General features: G+C 46.4%; 1 protein-coding gene across 6 annotated transcripts in view; it reads right to left on the minus strand.

Moving 5' to 3' along the window:
- Nucleotides 1-20,517, minus strand: part of ABR (ABR activator of RhoGEF and GTPase) — a 1,582,060-nt gene that overhangs the window by 406,660 nt on the left and 1,154,883 nt on the right. For all 6 annotated transcript variants that reach the window (XM_069615233.1, XM_069615235.1, XM_069615234.1 and 3 more), the window contains 2 exons: nt 4,131-4,206; nt 780-884 (listed from right to left, as the gene is read on the minus strand). In XM_069615233.1, the coding sequence (XP_069471334.1) occupies nt 780-884; nt 4,131-4,206 (181 nt within the window). The remainder of the gene's footprint in view (nt 1-779; nt 885-4,130; nt 4,207-20,517) is intronic.

Here is a 20,517-nt window from a genome sequence, read left to right on the forward strand (position 1 = left end):
AGCAGAATCGCTCACACTTCTCTGCTTGAGCAAAAGAATCCAGAGTGTGGGCAGAACTTCCACCTAGGTACACCATTCATTAGCACCCTGCAGTGGGGTGCCAGCCAACCAGGATTCTCAGAATGATATAAGCCTGCGTTCCGAGCTTCCTAAGCAGCCGTCGCCATCTCTTAGCACCTGCGTAGTTTCCTACGCGGGTGCAAAGAGTGTGCTTTCTTTTTTATAAAAAAGAAACTTACCTTAGAAGCGGAGCCCAACGCCGTGCAGTCCTGTCGAACAGGAAGCCCATTTTCGATGCTGATGACGTCCTCAACATAGAAAATGGACGTCCTGTCCAACAGGACGGCACGGCGTCGGGCCGCGCTTCTAAGGGAAGTTTCTTTTTTATTTTAAATAAATACCATTAGCACTCGTGTAGACAGCTACACGGGTGCATAATGGCGATATGCCCGTCGGTGGCGGCCCCACCCTGTAGGTAAACGGCCCACCACCCTCGTTTAGGTACCCTCGCTGAGATCAGGCCCTTCACTTGGGCAGTCGGCGATTACCTAGAGGGTGGGCCCGCCACGAGGGGCATATCACCTCAACAGACTAGCCACTCTGAGTCACAATATTTGTAAACCTCAGATAAAGGGAATTGTGCTGGTTCTACCAGGAGCAGCCAGCTCACCAAGTCAGCAACTTGCATCCACTGTTAGCATTATGACCAGAGAGCTCAGTTTGTAAATCTGCTCAACAGTTGACACCTGCATGCTTTAACATTAGTGTTTGGCACTTACCATCTTTATTGCTGGTAACAGGAATGTTATGAACTGTCCGAAGCTTGAAACAGGCGCCTGTGAGAACCTGGAGCTCCAGAGAGGTGAGCACAAAGGCCGGGGGATCTGTGGTGGGAGAGAGAGGAGCCGGTTATTGAGGGCAGAGTCAGCACAAGACCTGAGGCTCTGCTAGAGAATAAGAAGCGAAAAGGGACTGGTGGCTTAAGGGTAAGTAGGAGACATAAAGGGACTGTCACTGAGAACACAACTTTAATCCGTACAGGATCTCTACTACATGGGGGCTTTTGTGCAGCACCACAATCCTGCAGAAGGCAAGCAAGGACTGGATGGACAGCAAAGGGTTACGCATTACCTTAACCCCTCACGCACCAACTTGTGATTTGTGCACTTTCCTTTAATCTGTATCTATATGATTTTTCTTTTGCACGTAATGCAGCATTTTATTCATTAGTGTGGGATTTCCTCGGGGTAAAAGCCTTTGTGATGGGACTTCTTACGGAGTCCAAGGTCATATGATGTTATGGCCTGCAATATTCATGAGGGCTTAAGTCATGTTTGGTGTCACTTGTACGACTTAATCACCTATCACCAGTGAGTGAAAATAAGGCACGGTGCTTTATGAGTGAGAGAAGTGGCTGCCTGCGAGCAGAAAGCAAGAGCTCTGAATATTAGAGGAAGAGTGGGGTGAGGAAAACTAGACAGTGAGGAGGCAGCCAGGAGAGCAAGGAGAAGACAGGAGTCGCCAGTCAGGATCTGTGGGGAAAAGGGGCTCCAGCGGGGCTCTCTGGCAGTCACATTCATTTCTGGTGCTTTGTGATGTTTGTATTGTGCTGATGCTAGAGAGACACACTGTGAGGAATTAGTAGAAGCTAGTGCGCCTTCCCTGAAGTTGTATGGGGGTTAAGTTGTCCAGAGAATGACTTTGGGCCTGGCAGCAGATCTTGGCATGGACTGACACTCTCTAGTCAGTCAAGCTTTCAGAGATTGTGGAAGGATATGCCAAGTTAGATTCATGGTCCGGGGCCTTTTTCTTTTTTATGGAAAGTAATAAATCACTGGAGTCATGGGCTATATAATTAGATTCTTTGTTTTAATGCTTGTCTTGTACAGATTGGTAGCCTTTTCCTTTTAGGAGGCACGTGCAGTAGTTTTGCCTCTGCTTGGGGTTTCTCAGGGCACAAAATTAGTAATCTGTTTCACTTAATTGAGTCCGTGTTGTTTCTGATTGTTGGGAGCCTGTATCAGTGTCTGTGATAGGGAGCTGGATGGATGGGGGATCTTGAGTCCGCAGATGATGCGAGCGTCAGTGATAGCTTGGAGGGTTGGGGGCATCAGTGATAGCTTGGAGGGTTGGGGGATCCTGAGTCCTGAGATGATGCGAGCATCAGTGATAGCTTGGAGGGTTGGGGGCATTAGTGATAGCTTGGAGGGTTGGGGGATCCCGAGTCCTGAGATGATGCGAGCGTCAGTGAGAGCTTGGAGGGTTGGGGGCATTAGTGATAGCTTGGAGAGTTGGGGGATCCTGAGTCCTGAGATGATGCGAGCGTCAGTGATAGCTTGGAGGGTTGGGGGATCCTGAGTCCTGAGATGATGCGAGCGTCAGTGATCGCTTGGAGGGTTGGGGGCATCAGTGATAGCTTGGAGGGTTGGGGGATCCTGAGTCCTGAGATGATGCGAGCATCAGTGAGAGCTTGGAGGGTTGGGGGCATTAGTGATAGCTTGGAGAGTTGGGGGATCCTGAGTCCTGAGATGATGCGAGCATCAGTGAGAGCTTGGAGGGTTGGGGGCCTCAGTGATAGCTAGGAGGGTTGGGGGATCCTGAGTCCTGAGATGATGCGAGCGTCAGTGATCGCTTGGAGGGTTGGGGGCCTCAGTGATAGCTAGGAGGGTTGGGGGATCCTGAGTCCTGAGATGATGCGAGCGTCAGTGATCGCTTGGAGGGTTGTGGGCCTCAGTGATAGCTTGGAGGGTTGGGGGATCCTGAGTCCTGAGATGATGCGAGCGTCAGTGATCGCTTGGGGGGTTGGGGGCCTCAGTGATAGCTAGGAGGGTTGGGGGATCCTGAGTCCTGAGATGATGCGAGTGTCAGTGATAGCTTGGAGGGTTGGGGGCATCAGTGATACCTTGGACAGTTGGGAGCGTCAGTGATAGCTTGGAGGGTTGGGGGCATCAGTGATAGCTTGGAGGGTTGGGGGCATCAGTGATAGCTTGGAGGGTTGGGGGCATCAGTGATAGCTTGGAGGGTTGGGGGCATCAGTGATAGCTTGGAGGGTTGGGGGCATCAGTGATAGCTTGGAGGGTTGGGGAATCTTGGAAATGGCTTACTCGAGAGGAGAGGCAAAGTTGAAGAATCCATAATCGGACACCATGTGGAACTGCACAATGTTTTACTTTCTTGTGCATTTTTTTTTCATACTGCTGCAACATTGTTTAAATATTAAAATGCTCATATAGGTTGTGTATGCAGTGCCGGCTGGGTTCATTTTGTGATTGAGAAAGAAATAAGCGGTACTTTTCTCAGTGGACTTTCACTTCGCTGCTCATGGGGTTGGGGAAGTGGGTTGGCAGGTCCCTTGCAATCACACCAATACACATCTCAAAAAGCAACCAAATGAAAACAGTGGTCCCGATTGTGTAGCATATATTACATGCAGGGATATAGTCTATTGCTTGTAGTTAACTTTCCTAGATATAAACACCACTTGCGCGATAAGAACAGCAAGACTACATGTTTAAATATGCGACCTTTCTGGCACCAATTGGTAATTGGAGCACACTGTCGCAGCGTAGCAGCTTATCCATGTACAGGTGCAAAACTAAAGGAAAGCGACATGGCCCAAAAAAAAAAAAAGAACGGGGTGGGGAAATGTATGACTTCCAGGTCCAACTTCCAGGATGGTAACCTACATCCTTCCCCGCTAGAACAGAGCTACATCCAGAACACGCTCACAGTTGCAAGTGTGCTCGAGGAGATGTGCACTCAATTTGGGATGTCCAACCGATCTCCAAGTTAGCCCTGGTCTCCAGCTTGAGAACTAGGCTGCTCATCTGTCCAAGAGGTGGCCCTTCCAAAGTGTGACTGGAGGACCATACTCAATGAACACCACTTCTCCTCTCCTGCACTTTCATTAATCAAATTATTATATCCTGGGAGTCTGTTACCCTTTGGAACACAATGAACTGAATAAATAATGTATTGAGCCACCAAACCCCTCAAGCCCTTGTGCCCGTTAACCCCGTCTGCTAGGAGCAGAATGCAGGGGGGGGGGGGGCCTGGCTTTGCACATACAGGGAATTCTCAGGATAGCAACAGAAACAGACGACAAGGAATGGGAAGGTCTGGGACATCACCTTTTTTCTGGAGATTCTGGATGGCTTCTCTCCACTCCGACCTCTCGTAATCGGAGGACAGCAGGAACAGGTAGCTCTGTGAAAGAACAAGGGGGGGAACATGAGACATGTGCCTGGCAGATACATGGCATCTCTCACATGCATGTCTAAGTGCAAAAGCAAAAATGAATGAAAAAGTAAATGACTGCACACAAAAACAGAAGTATGTCATTTTTGCTGCACTGTAGGGAGCTGGAGGAGGGATCCAGGACAACTCCGTTCGAGGAAGACACAAATTGCACATGGATCTTAAAAGCCAGTAGAAGAAAGTGCAGTCCAAACTGCCAGGGGTAGGTTATCATTTAAAGCATAAACCTCTTTATTTGTATTTTATTGTGCATTTGTAAGGTGCTTATACAGCAAGAAATTGGGCCTCATTACAAGTTTACCGGTCCGGTAACAGTACCGGTAAGCTTGCCGGCACCATTGTTACCGGACCGGCAAACTACGAGTTCTGCTCGCGGGTGCCTTTTCGGCCACCAGGTGCCATACCGCCACCCGCAAGCAGACACTGCCGGTAGCACAGGCACCGTTATGAGCGGTGCCTGTGCTACCCGCCTCCCCATTGAGTCCTATCGGACTCAAATGTGAATGAGAAGTAGAAAATACCGGCTCCTGGCAATGGGGAAATACAGGGTCCGCCAAGGCTGTAATGGCCCTGTATTTCCCCATTGCCAGGCGCAGCTAAAATTTGCAAGTTTGGCGGCAGCATGCCTGTACTACAGGCAAGGCTACCGCCAAACTTGTAATGAGGCCCAAGTTTCAAACGCCCACAGGGCTAAGGACAAAAGGGAAGAGAATACAATAATGAACAGGTTAGAGGTGGTCCTACTAGGCCTTGTGAGCATTTGGATCGTGCAAATGCAGAGCGAGAGATGGCACATGGGAAGGGAAGTGCCAGGGAGTAAGTCGCCGGAAGCCGGTAACTGCTTGGCAGAGGTCACATAGTAAGGCGTGGCCATCTGCGATACAATCAGTGCAGTCTTGTGAGGGAACACAGGACGGTGGGTGCACAAGGGCAAGTGCCGGTAGGGGCTGAAGGCGATTGGGAGGCAGGGCAGGACCCAGAAGGACGCAGAAGAGCCAAGGCCACCAATCTCAGCGACTGAGGGGTTTAGCACGGGAGGGGGAAGGATGAGGTGAAGAGGAAAGTCTCGAGGCGCTTCCGGAATAGTGTTTGGGTATGGAGAAGAAAGGGAAAAAGAATTGCAAAAGTAAGGGAGAATGAAGAACCAAAGATGTTTGCTATCATTACAACTGTTGCATAGAGCTCGCTAACAGCACATTTCTGTTTAAAAGCACCCATATTGATGCATACTGCGGGACATTAATGAACTGTTAATCTCCTTTCACAAGGACATCCTCTGGGACTTAGGAGGAGATCTACAGCACTTCATCTGCAGAGAAGATACAAAGTGCGGATTGGAAGAATACTAGCCATCGCTCCCCACAGCAGCCGTTCTTGACCCCCCTGCCCAGCCAGAGGGGCGCTTTTGGAATTGTCGTCCTTTCAAAAAACAGTTTCTCAACTGTTCGCGGCTCTTCTTAGGCAGCAGTATACTTTCCCAGGGAGCATGGAATCACCCAGCATTACCACACGAGGTGGTGAAAGTAGCTTGACGCTCCCTTCTTCCTTATGCACTGCACTACCATGCAAGGCTGCAAGTGGATCTTGACAACAATAAACACACCTCGAACATGAATAGACACGTCTGTATGCAAGTGCTACACAGTTGAGACAGAATCTGTGAATCCTGTGGTTGGGAATCCAGTGATCTCTTGCACCTTAACCCTTCCCTAGTACATCATAAACCCTCCCAAAGCGCACAGCAGACTATGTGCAGAATTTGATTGAAGTTTAAGAATTGTTTTTTTTATTAAAAAGCGTGTGAGACATACAAAAGGCTAGTGGGAGAACTCAACTACAGCAACTCCATAAAATAAACAAGAATCTCTGCTAGTATAAGTGTATCCTGCTCCTCTTAACCAAGTGCCCAAGTCCAGGAGGCACAGGAGTGGGGGGGGGGGGGGGCGGGTGGAAATGGAATAGATGCTACAGGCGATGTACGTCTCTTCCAGATCATACTTCTTGGTGAAGGCGAGACCCCCGCACCCCCTACTTTGAGGTCACTGCCTAAACTACTGTTAAAACATTGGTAACGTACTTTTTGAGTCATAAAAAATAATTAGCAGTGCAATTTTTAGAGGATGGTCTCCTATCATGACTTCACTTGGCAGGAAGTCTTTTGTTCATTTCTATTTGGCAAACTTAGGGCATATGGACGAACGATATGGCGTCCATGCTACATCATCGGAGCGTACCCATGCAAGCCAGGAGCGCCCCAGCAGGGTTTGAAGCACTCGGCATGACTGATAAATATGGACTTTTCCCCCTGGTGAATCCAGCTCAGCCCTAATCAGGTGAATAACCCGAGTCCATTGCCAGCGTAACTGTGTCCCGCGGTTGATTACAGTAAGTCCTTTGGTGCGTAAATGGTGTGCTGTAGCATTGGCTGTTCCAGCGGATTGCTCTCATGTTGCCTACACATTTGAAACCACTGCATGTCAATTTAACAATTAACAGTTTCCGCACCTTCTGCAAACCTTTAAATGGTTTGAATAATTCAATGCACAGCTCCTTACACGAAGGCTGTAGCACTACCTGCGGTGGACTGGCAACTAAAAGATGCCCTGAAAAGAATATTGAAAATGCCCCCATAGTACACATTTTCTGCAAGCCCAACCCTTTTCCTATGAGAAACTGTGGAAATAAAATAGATCACAACACAAGAGAGGCCCAAGGTGAAGAAGCCTACAAGGAAACTTCCAGAATTCCTTGGAGGCCAGTCGACCCGTGGGCACTACACGATTCGTACAGGCCTGCAGCTATCGCGTGAACTCGTCCGTCTTTAGTTTTGGTTATTAGATGATGCTTAAACACCAAATATAAGCCAAAACTATCGCACTGGAGTACAGACAGATACGCGGGGAGTGAGGAGGGTCACTAAGATTTGTTTTGGTTGGCTTCTTCCTTACCCATTGATTGGCCATTCTAACCCCTGTGGTCCTGAGCCTCCCCGCACAAAACACACCTGCCTGAGATCTCTGAGCTAGCTTTATCAAGCAATAACATCAAACTGAGCAGTATTGGCCTTTCCAGTGTTACTCCTAACGAGTCTTCTTTCATTAAGGATGGGTCGGTCAACGGCATTTCTACATTGCACTGGGCGGCACAGTGTCAGTTTGCACTTAAGTGCAAACGGTCCCTGCTGTACAATTTTGGTCGTTTCCAAAACATAATGGAAATGCAAACAGTAGAACACAGGCAAAACCACCTTTACCCTTCACATTTCCAATCTGTTTTGTCAAAGGTGTAAATTCTGCCTGTAAACTTCACTTTGCCGGCAGCATTCACAATGGATTACTATGGACTCCACCTGCTTTTACCAGGTGGTAAAATCAGGCGGGTTCCATAGGAATTCACTGGTTTTCAACTAGCATGAAAATACATGCTTGCGGAAATCCATGGTGGTATTGAACAGTGGAGCAAAAATGCATATCCATTCTGTGCTCGCACTCTACCTCCAAATAGTATTCAAAGATCCCAGCGCGCAACTAACAGGGGGAATTATATAACGACTCCCCAATGGCTTATTAGTAGTTGTAAAGGAGCTCCTGGGTAATACAAATTTCTTACCCAACTGGCTTCAGCCACCTGCTTTAAATGCAATCAACTGTGTGTCCTTGCATCTGTTCTTTGCAATGACGTTCTGCTAAAAATAAGCATCGGCAAAGCCAGCCGTTTTAGCTTGTGTTTGTTATTAGGCATTTGACAGCCACTGATATATGGCCAAGTCCTCACAATTTTCCAGCTGTTGCTATTGTCTTGCAAATGCCTTTGTCCTAATTATGCAAAAGCCAAAAAGTTTAGCCTAGTGGGATCAATTAAGCTGTGTGAGGGATCAGAAATGTGAGCTGGAGTCGCTAGTAGTTTTCACAAGTTGCCATTTTATTAAAGAAAAAGGGGCGAGACAAATGCCCATCTTTCCCTAACCTGACAAGGAGTTCCCTGCCCAACAAACTAAGGCTAAAGAAAAATGACCTAGTGTCCACAAGTGTCTGTCTGTCCCTCACACTAATATACACAACTTAATTATACAGGAATTATTTGGCTGTTTTAGAAAATTGAATTTATATGCCAACACAAAAGTCATAAACAGGGATCCATGGATGCAGGATTTTCTAAACCACAGTTCAGTTTCGAGAACGGTCTTTTCAATAAGAAAGTTCCACTCAATGTATAATACAAAGTTATTTTCATTTAATATGTCCTTCCCTTGGAAAAGTGACTATTCCACTTCCAAAGGTTTGCTCACGCTTCAAAACATTTGTTAACGATTCCACTACCTCCAGTTCGGCAAACCAAAAGTCTGTTTGTTCAAACAACAATTCAAAATCAAATGCACATGGTCTTTTCTCCAAAGACCAATCACATGTAATCCCATCATACTTCTCCTTTATAAGTAACACTTGAAATTAAGCACCCTGACTAAAGTGTTTCTTAAAAGAAACACTTTAGTCAGGATGCTTATGTAACAGTTCATCAAGTGGTGTAATTGACACTTCCTTTCCACCACAAACTTTCACCACAATCAGAGCACTTCAAATGATCTTCCTGCCAGGACTAGCTACAGTGTGTCCCTTTCCTGGTTTACTCGTCTGCTAGGATAAAATTCCTACCAGGACAACTTGTACGCTGTGGTAAGGCTTGCTCCAAAGACTCGGGTTAGTCTTTCAACTTCGAACGCAGTTGCCTTGCATCTTCTTCAACAAGGACATTTCACAAAAGGATAATGATTCTCTTGTTGTTCTATTTGCCTTAGCCAATGCAGGTTACAACTGTCCCCACCTTGATCCCTTTTTGCAAGGAGGGCATTGCTCCTGCAATCTTTGATTTCTATAAACACAACCATCATTACCCGACGGCCTCCTTCACGGCGCTCGCGGGTCTCCTGTCTCAGGCCAACTCACCAGTATGTCTTGGCATCTCTTTCGGACTTGCCGGTACTACTTCATTCTTCGGGACCTCCTCAGTGTTTGACAGCTCCCGTCAGTCTGCCGCTACTCGTGCTGACTGACAATGGAGCTTTCACAGCACTCTCCTGTGAAAACTCAATACCTGAGCAGTTCACAGGACGCTTAGAGCTTCCCACTCTCTCTTGGGATGGCTGGCTTCACTACCACTTCCTGCTGCGCCGCCTCTGCATGAACCAGGAGTCCCGACCTCTGCCACGTTTTCCGCACGGCGTTTCAGCACAGCAGCAACTCCAGCCTCTGCCCCTCCCTGCTGCTTGCTTCTTCTTAGCCTGCACCTGAAAGGCTTTTAAATGTTCAAAGGTCCTGCTCAGTTGTGGGTCATTAAAACAACTAGAATGCTTGCCCCAGTTTAGTAACTCTGGACGCTTTTGTCCCAGTGGGCCTTGAAGTCCATAATGTTCTTGTTAATTTTAAGATCAAAATCATCAGTTTTACAATAAGCCATTCACACTGTATGATCATAAGGAAATTATGCAGAAGGTTCTCCCATTCCCCTTGACCTGAATCTCCTCCCATGCGATCCTCCCTTATAATACCACCCCCCAGAGTCAGGAACAGGATCAGGTAGCGGCTGCCTTTCCCTGACCACATGAGAAGAGGTCCAGGCAAGGTTTTGGGGATAATCCCCTCAGATGCATCACAGCCATCTGTCAAATGTATCCTGAAAGCAGATGTTGCATTGTCTCATCTGCTTTTCATGGTGGCTGGTTTTATCTACAGAAGAATTGTTGTCGTCCTTATAAAACATGTATGTTTTGCTCTGCTTGAGCATTTTGGTTAGTGTCGCGTCTTTCTACAGTGGTGGCAATAATGCCATTTGTTTTACCGGTGCGTGTTCCTAGCATGGTTTGTTCCACTGATATTCCATGGTCTGTGCGATACCCCACGCTATTAATGCAGCACCTGGTGCGTATTGACATCAGCAAGAACACTCTTGACTTGTGATATATCAGCAGTGAGGGTAGCTCCCAATGTCAAACACAACTGTAAGGGCACCTCCCCATTTAAGGGCAATGTGGTAAGGGCAACATCCAGTGTAGCCTCCATGCAGTAAGGCCAGCCCACAGTCTGACTTTAAAGCAGCAAAGAGAGCGCGCTTCATGTGTCATAGGACCAACAGAACACACAAGACAACATGAAAGTTCTAAGACCTTACTTATGGACTGTCAGGATGGGTGTGAATAAAGCTTACAGGATCCCAAAGGGAGCAAACTAAAAAAAAGATTAGGATGCCTATGGGTAATTGTGGCAAGATGAAATCAACTCAATGCGTCCCAAGTGCAGGGCCGGGGTGCCCAACTTGCTAGAGTGGGGCAGGTGTAAAAATGGGCACGTTTTGTTCACCAAAGAGAGGGCCACTTTGATTAGTTACATCACTAAGCGGCTAGTAGTTTTGAACAGAGTTGTTGTACATATATCCTTTAAAATACAGAATTTGCAACACATTTGATCAAAAAACTCCCTCTTGGATACTAGTCAAACAGTCCGTCACTGAAGGAATTAATTTCTGTTTGCAACTGTGGGACACTTTTTCATTGGTGCCTAGTTCAATTTCATGCCCCAGCCCGCCCCTGCCAAACTGCCCAACTCCGGCAACACTAGCCTTACCCCATGACTCTCTAATCGAACATTCAGTTTTGGCGATACAGGCACATAGCACAATTCTTAGTTCCAACTCACAGTTTCCGTGATAGAATGCCCAACTCACTTGCTGGCAGCCTCAGCCCTAGAAACAAAGTGCCCCGCTCACTTCTTGGCACTCCTATCAATAAGTATTTCTTTACCCTTCCTTCGGGGTTTTGTAAGACTGGTATTACACTCCAGGAAAGGGTGACTGTACTGGGCACTTTGTTCCTCTTAAAATTATAGAAGCCTAACGATCTTCCCTTCAGGCAGCGTTTCCCCTGAGCCAGTAGGGGGAACGTGAAGTACTTCCGGGCCGTGGTTAGTTCTTGGAGCGGCCGCCGGCATAAACCGTTACAGGGTCTGATCTGGGGTTTCCCCAAGAGCAATGCCTCCATTCAGTGCCTCCCGATTCCTAGGGGTCTCCAATCCTTCGTTTGTGACAACTGCGGATCCCAGAGTTGTCTTTACAGCACGCTTCAATACTTTCATTTGGCAATAATGGTTTTGGTTGGTTATTCGCAAGTCTCCCTCCTTTCTTGGAACGCGATGGTCATTCCCGATTTCCCCATCAATTCTCTGTACTATTGGCATTTCTTAAATATGTCCAAATCCATTTTTTCCTCGGATACATGGACTAATTCAGGCCACGGTCAGTGATGGCCATGGCTCAACAGCAGGGGCCAGAGGCTCGTTGCAGACTACATGGCTGACCGCAGCGACACGGGAGCCAAGTGAGTGGCAATGTTTCTTAACCACAATTCGGCATGACAAATCATGCAGCACTCATGAGTGGGAGAACAGACACCTGCACGCACGGCCGTGTTCCTAATAGATCGCACACAAGGTAACAGCAGGCTAGTATCTAGCCAACTTGGTGCCCAGGGCGAAACACTAGAATGCTCCCCGCCCACGACTGACACACGTCACTCCCAAACTACCCCTCGACAAAACCCCTCCTCAATATCAATAAATCATTGTTATACACAAAGTTGGTTTCAGTACATTGTCATTTACTTTAAAAAATAATAATATGGTTTAATAAGTCAAACCTCACATTAGTTTAAAGAAACAAAACAAAATACATACCTTACAAGGGGACTGCTTCCCCCAAGTCCAATTGAAATCAATTTATCCTTTCTTTCCAACTGTGAAAATAGGTCCTTCACAAAGTCAAGCAACGCAAGTGTAATGGAAACACGTTCACTCTCAACAATAACGGCCATAAGTTCTTAGGCGACAAGGTAGAAAGGTGTACAACGAATTTTCCTAAACAGCGAGTTATTTTTTCATCCAACAGCGGGCAAATTAATGTTAAGCGGAACAGTTTCTTTTGGCGCGTTACAAAATCTGCAAGTGGTCTTTCCAATTGTTTTTATTTTTTGTCCTGGCATCTATAATTTCTTTTGTATGCAGGAGATTCATTGAAAATCACATGTACTGTTGTCTGAGCCGATAATCAGGGAATCTGAAGTTATTTAGGTAGAATTCCTCTTGCTCTAGACCTGGATGACCATAGAGGGTTTTGAAGTTCTTTATTCGCAGGTATCTGCCCAGTCTTGATCAAGTAGTGTGGATTTCACTTTGCCTGGTAAGTACTTTACAGAAGAAATCTAATGTGAAAACACAGCTGTTGCTGCGCAAATAAATGGTTCTACTGTCACCTGCTCTGTGTGAATGACTTGCCTTAATGCAGTTTCAAACTGTGCTGGCACACTGCAGTGTGACCAACCTGCTGGGGTCTGAGGGTCCACTTATCACTGCCCTGCGTTGCAGGTGTTCTGTTCGTATCATCTCACTTGTATTTCGCAAGGGGCAATACTAACCACATGAATTATTTTTGGATAGAAGGTTATCATTCCAAGGTGGGCAGTCTGGTACACTCCCATTGTACTCTTTCAAAATAACTCCATGAGAGTGGGAAAGGGGACAAATAGCACCAATGAGTGTTGATGTCGGCTTTGCGTTAAATTACAGAGCATTTCAGGAATTTAACAGTGATCAACAATCTCTGTATTTGATAAACAAGTCTGTAATAAAAGGGTTGCATTTGTGTATCTCTAAATATAAAACAGACACATGGTTTGGTGCTCACATCACTCTTCACACAACTCACCCTAACATTAAAATGTTTGTAGCCATGAACAATACTCATATGGGCAGCTTCCGTTTTTGTATTGCAAGTACAAAATTGCAGCAACATCAGCAACGCAAATGGGGAACAAAGGCTCCTTTGTTTCTCGTTTCTGGAGCGTTTTACACAAGGAGGGGTTGGGTGCCAGTGTGAGCATGCCCAGTTCCCAGTAGTGAAGCATCTTTAGGGAATACCTACAGAGGGGAAAGGGTACCCTACAAGAGACACCCAATAAACAATGCGCAGAAAGGATATACAAAGGATTGTATCGCTTACAAACTTTAGCATGACAAGTAATAAGCTGATGAAGCATTTTAAACATAACTGCCTTCTAATGCATGTTACAGAGTCTACAGTTCCTCAGCCACTACCACCTCACTATTACGCAGGCCTCAGGATTACGCAGGCCTCAGGGGTTATTTCTGAAAAAATTAGCAGGCCCATGCTTTATCTAACAGTGCTGGCATTGGCATCTCTTATTAGTGCTGGCATAAAGCTAGTGAAAGTCATGGTATGGCAGTGTAGAAAGGGCATTTGGCATAGTGAATGTACAATGTTCAGCAACCTATTGGATTTCTTTGCATGTTTAAGTGTGGGCACAGTAGGGCATACCCGTCTGAGCCACGTACACAACACTTTCCAGTGTGCTATTGTATGGACATGGGACACATCAGACAAAAACAGGCATATGCACTGTTACATAGAGAAGCATCACATACACACTATTACCCAACAGGGAGGTGGCTTGTGCAGTGCACAAATAATTGATGCACACATTGATTTGCCATGGACTACTTACTGTCTGCATGGTGGCACACAATGAACCCTGCTTTCCTAATCAAGGTGCCAAGTCACATTGGGGTGCCATTTGGGGTGTGCTAGGCAGTGGTTGGCTTGTTAAGAAAATAAAAAGACCTTTGATGCATTTAGTCCATGTCCCAAAGCAGCCACTAGAAAAATTAAACAAGAACATTAAAGTTCACCATCACAGGCATGCACCATTATGTAATTAAAAAGTAAGACACCAAAAAAAACAAAAACAAAGTTTGTGTGTCCACTAAAAAGCCATGAAAATAAAGAACTAGTTTAAATCTTTTCCTGTGTGACACGCTAATTCTCTTGGAAGAATGCATAGATTTGGTCAGCTAACTAATGCTTTATGCTGGCCTTCAGATGCCCCATGTTCAGTGCTTAACACTGAACTGTTAAGCACGTACTGTGTAAAGACAATGACTTGTTGAATGAGCCATCACTTATACACTGTCCCCACTTTAAAGGCTGTCAACAAAAAGGGTGAGGGCGCAGGGTGTGGTTCTGCAGCGCTGTACGGAATATGCAGCGATGCATATTCTGTACTGCTCTGGAGAGAGACCCTCTGACTGCAGAGCTTTGTCTCGATGGCAAGCTCAGTGGCAGCTGTCTGGGTGGGACCCATCCTGTGCCGCTAACCCCCCAAACCGCCCCGGACCCTTCCCCTGAGCCAATTAGCTCTACTACGTGGGCTGTTGCCCGCTCCAGGAAACGGGTCTGGGTAAAAGGACAAGGGCTTGTTTTCCTCAAACAGGGAGTGCCTATGTGGGAGCTGTGAAACAGTAATTACATCTGGGCAGAGAAAACACACACCAGGGACTGGAATAGGGTGGGGGTCCTGGGGAATCTCTCCACGTACTACCTCCAGGTAACACTATGTGGCAGGCCAGAGTCTCTGTTCCCCAGATCCCCTCCAAGACAAGAAAATAGTTGTGTCTAATAGTACTTAGTCACAAAGGGGATGTCACAGCACAATGCAATGTTCCTTCTTCTCAGCTTCACTGCAGGATTTCACTCTCTGCGTCACTTAAGCATCACATTTGCTGCTGTCCCAACTGTAAATTCACACCATTAATTGCCAGTGGTGCTGACTAGGTATTGGCGCACGGTTTTCACCACACAGTGATGAATCCTACAGAGCGTTCACCAAACCCCATCCTAAAATCTCCTCCCATGTGTGGCCAGGGGAAGGCAGCCGCTACCTGATCCTAACCCTGGGGGTGGCATCATGAGGGAGGATCACATGGGAGGAGACGGCTGTCAGGGGGAAAGTGGTGACTCTAGTAGAAAACACGCAGTATTCGTCCTCTTTTGAGGATGGGACTTCCCCAATACCTAAATATCTAATGGCATGTTGTCAATGTAGGACTCCCTCTCCCAGAGCTACCCAAAGTACAGAATATCAAAGTTCTTTTGAGCAGCGTGAAAGTGGCACATTCGGAGTTCAGGAAGTTAATCTCACAACTTTTCAGTATTATGATTCTGCCTTATACCCAGGTCCTAAACCTAAGGGTAAACCATCAACTCCTTTACCAACTTCCCATAAACGTTAACTTAATCTGATTGGTTAACAGAGTGTTAACAGATTACAAAACAAACGAGAACATTATGTACTCCAAGTCCCATAATGCCATAGTATTGGTACGAGGAAGAGGGACTGAGTTGATGAAATGTCATGAGCGGTCCAGTTATTGGGCTAGAGGGCCTTGAACAGGGATTTTAAAAATATAAAACTACTTCCGTTGCAGAGTCAGGAGGAAGCTGTTGGCGTAGTTGTTGCGGCAGCAGAACGCTGTGAAGGAGATGTGGTAGATGCTGGGGAAACGTGGCCATGCAGAGGATTCACAGCTGGAAGCAGCGCTGAAGCAAGCCACACAATGTGGCAGAGGATCTCCCGACATGCCATGAACTGCTCTGGTATCTAGGTCGCACCAGATATCACACGGAGCTACCAGAGCTGCATTGAAGGATTGAGCGCCCCGCATCATTCAAACCGGAGCTGCCGGAAGCAGAAGAAGCAGCGAAGAGACCCACAGGAACACCAGCGAGTCAGGAGATGCCAAGGCATACTGGTAAGTTGACCTGAAGCAGGTGCCCCCGGGGCACTCCGAAGTAGACCGATAGGTGAAAGTCATTATTTTGAATACCGAACAAATTAACTAATGCAAACTGGGCGCAACTCTCCTAACCAGGGATATCAATTAGGAGACCACTGTAACCCGCACTGCCAAAGCCATAGAAGAGAGAGATCAGGGCAAACTGGCTGCAACTCTCCTAATACGGGATATCAATTAGGGGACCATTGTAACCCACATTGCCAAAGCCAGAGAAGATTGACATTCAGGCAAACTGGGCGCAACTCTCCTAACCAAGGATACCAATTGGGAGAAAATGTTAACCTGCATTTCCATGTTTCATGTGTTTTTTGTTGTTAACTGTAAAGCGCCTTGGATGAAGGCGCTATATAAAACAAATACAAATAAACAAACCAAAGACTGCAGGAGCAAAGCCATCGTTGAACGACAGACCAAGGGGGAGAGAACTGTAACCTGGTTGCCCACAGCTCAAGGGCAAGCAAGAGGAATAATAATCTGGGAAGAATTGTAACCCACTCTTTAAGAGACTATAAAGAGAAACAGTTGTTGGTTCAAATCATCTCATGTATGATTTTGATGAGGAAGGTTTTGGAACAAACATTACCACTCGTAGAAGTAGTTTTATCATGGCAGGAGAGTACACCAGGAAAAGGGACCAATTTTGGCAGGTGTGTATACCATGAAGGAAGATGATTTAAAGTACTGTGGTTGTGGTAAAGGGGTGGTGGAAGACGAAGTGTTAATTCCATCGCCTTGCCTTGATAAACTGTTACATTTCAGAAAGTGATCATTGAGCCACCTTGACTAAATTAGTTCTTTTGAAGAAGTCATAGCAGAAAGTGATTATTGAATCATCCTGACTAAAGTGTTCCTTTTGAAGAAGTATGGTGTGCTAATAATTGCTTGGCCCTTCGAGAAAAGAACATTTGCATGGATTAATGAATGTGTTTTGGAGGAAAAGACTTGTTTTGCCAAGCAAGAAATTGTGGACGAATTAACATTTGTTTTAATTTGTGAACAAACTTCTGGAAGAGAGATATTCACTTTGCCAAGTGAAAGGATATATTGAATGGAAGAGACTTTGTATGCTACACTGAATGGAACCTTGTTATTGCACAGAACTTTCTTGAACTTGGAATCCGTTTAACATATTCCTGAATTGATCCAGGTGAAGGCTCGCCAACCCTGGTCACAAAGATTACTGTTTAAAGACAGAGTTGGAATTAATATGGTATTGTGTAATTTAAGATAGTCAAACTAACCTTAAATAATTATTTTGTTGTGTATATTTGTGTGAGGGTCAGATATGTTTTTGACGCTAGGTCATTTTCCTTTAGCCTTAGTTTGTTAGGCAGGAAGAGCCTTGTTAGGTTAGGGAAAGATGGGAGTTTGTCTAGCCCCCTTTTATTTAATAAAATGGCAACTTGTGAGAAAACAATCCTTTTGTGTCCGTCACGCATTTGTGACCCCTCTAAACCCCCTCTGGAAAAAGGGGGGGCATGAATGTCTTAAATGGCTAATGCCGCATACAGTGGTTGTACTTCCAGGGGCCAGCAAAACATTTTGTTTGCAGACAAAGCATTGTTAGTACTCGGGTGGAGGACCATTTAAATCTCAGTGTGAATTCCCAACCGCTGGGCAAACTGTTTGCTCAAGCAGACTGCTCACATGTGAATACAATTAATCATCACTAGAAGATCCTGTGTTTGCTTCTCTAACCTTGTATTCCAATCTCTCTCAAAATAAAATACACTTTTACAAAGGGAATCATTTTCTTAAACTGAAAATGACTAGTTAATGTATGTAATTGACAGTATGTTTTGTCTTCTTGTGGAAATGGAACGCAGTAAAATCACGCTTGAGATTATTACAGCGCTTCACTACTTCTACATATCCAGAAAGGCCACACAACCCTCTGCATGGGAGCACCAGCCACCCCTGCCATGTGGTCTAGCAGTTTGGTTGGGCTGCTGGTGGCAGGACCAATATTTTGCCTGTAATGATACAGGTTGCTATCCAGTGCAATACCAGCTGTTATAATTTATTCAACGCTTTCTATTCATCACTTTCTGGTCTCAGGTCGTCTCCCTAAGTGAGAAAGTGCACGCTCCGACAAACTTCTCTTGCTTTCTGCGCTTAGGGAATAAAACTACTCATTACTGATTAAGTCCAAGAAAGCCAAAAGCGATCTGAGGATGTGAGAGCTCCTGTGAAGAGGGGACCGCGCCGAGCAGTTGACTGGAGAGCTCTCATGTGTGGCAAGAACAAGACAGGTTTGCAAATGGATGACCCTCTTCTGTAATGGTACTGACAAGCCTCCATTTTTGTATAGACGTTGCCCAGAACAATATTAGTGGTTGGAATGAATTAAAAACCTTCCATCTATCACTTTTTAGTTTTGGTGGAAATCAGAGTGCCATTAAACAATGAGGCCTAGGCAGTGTCTCTCTTCCTGGGGTGTGGCTTTCTCTTGTGCCACTCCTATGCTGGCATTTCAAACAACATCACGTGGGTGACAGTGTTTTAAGTGAGACACTGCACCAAGGGGGGTGGTGGGTGGCCCAAGTATGGGCAGGGGAGGGGGCTACACATTGCCTTGCTTCCACTGGGAGTCAAACAGTAAAAGCAGGCACATTGTTATCTTACCTCTTTTGCTGCACCCATATATCATTGGGTTTCTTAATCCCAGGCTCTGACCCCCGCAGGCACCACACAGACTCTGTTGAGTGAAAGGACTACCTGAGGGGGCCAGCGCCTCTAGGGCTGTTGGGGGAACCCGCGTTGACCCACTTAAAGCCTGCGTGCGTCAAAGGTGCCCCTGTAAGGGTCACCTCAGTAAATCTAAAAGTTGCCACCCCTGGCATAGGGCAGTGACAGTAGAACTGCCAGACTGGCAAAGTGAAACGAGCATAAGGGAAATAAAACTGACATGTACCACGGACTTGTGGATACCCAACCACAACATATTGGGTGGCGGGGCGTTGGCGGATATAAATGCATATGCTTTGAATGGGCTCACGTTGTTACCCCAACGTAAATTACTACGTAGTAATTGAAAGTACATCAACAGTTTACTTTGGAATGTATTTTTTGGTGGGTTAAGGGGTAAAAGGTGGGTGTGCTGGGGTTAAGGGTTATAGTGAAGGGGTGTTTAGGGGAGGGCGCCCCGTACTGGTAAAACATTTCGAAGTAAACTGTCGAAGTATATTCCAGGACGTAATCCACTTCGTGGAAATGAAACGGAACACTTTGATTATGCTGCCATCTAGTGGTTCTGTTCCGTTAGCGTGCACGCATTTAGTGTAAAACTGAAAAAAGGTCGAGGTTTTGACTCGCCCCTGCCCAACTAACGCTAAATGCCAGACGAGAAAGTCCCGGCTTTACATTGCTGTTTCGGTCATTGCGTTCAGACCGCGAAGCAATAGTGGCGAAATTTACTAGGGTACGACTTCGAGAAATAAGTTAGGGATCAAATCGAACACTCTGAATGGTTTTGAGGGGAACGAAGCCCATGGATCGTTTAAGAAGCGGTTTTAGGTTCGCATGTTGGCTTACATTTTCAGTGATGGCGAAGCCTCGGCTGAGCTGTTTGGAGGACAGCCTAGCTTCTGGAGTTTCCAGTCATTTTGCCATAGAAGAGCTGCCACTCAGAACTGTTTGTTCGGCCACGTTTGTTATGTAGAAAGGCCTTAAGCCCGGGTACAGTTGCCATGAGTACTGAGGCCTGGATGTATAATTACAACACATCATACAATGTGGAGCTGCGTTTGCATTCATACTAGCGCCGTGCCTTTGGGTGCTGGGTGTGGTGCATGTTCATGTGGCTGTGGGCCTTTCGATTTAGGAGTTCAATGGGGGTGGAGGTGGGCCTGCAGGCGGAATGTGTGGGGAGTGCAAGGTGCGAGGATGTGAGCGAGTAGAAAAGGAGGAGCGGCAAGGGCAGGAAGACACTTTGGTTTGGGACATTCAATAACGCGTCAGCACGGAAAATAAACATTAGGTGGCATTTTGAAGAAGGATTTGGGGATTCCGGGGAGGGGCACCCGGGCAGACGTATAATGCTAGGATATGATTATTTATAACGCGCCTAATACCCAGAGGGATCGAACATGTGTTGCTCCGTGTCACCTTGCTTCCAAGGCGAGCGCGTTGCCCCTCAGCTATCACCCCAAAATAATCCGAGCTTTGTCTGCTATAAAGCAAGCGGTTTGCGATGTACCATTATTTTCCCCCCCACACCCCTCTAGCTCCTCCCAGTAATCGCACGAAGGATGCCCGATTTCCTGCAACAATCTCTCAACAAACCATGTCCATCTCCGCCCCCTCCCCGTATCTGGGTAGAACAGACCTGCACTCAGAGCATCACATCCTGCCCCAAACCCCAGGAATCGGATCGACCCCAGAGTGGGAGGGTGAGGCGGGCAGGACTACGGTGACAAGTGCCAGTGCAGTAGGGTGTAAAAAATATCACCCGTGCGCCCCTCTTTATTATCCAACTACTCAATCATAAGAAGTGCATTAAAGACCAGACCACAACCATAGCACCGTAACAAAATAGCTGCACACCCACGGACAGATTTATTAGACA

This window comes from Ambystoma mexicanum, chromosome 9, assembly GCF_040938575.1.
Source record: "Ambystoma mexicanum isolate Mex_15411 chromosome 9, UKY_AmexF1_1, whole genome shotgun sequence".
Classification (NCBI taxonomy): domain Eukaryota; kingdom Metazoa; phylum Chordata; class Amphibia; order Caudata; family Ambystomatidae; genus Ambystoma; species Ambystoma mexicanum.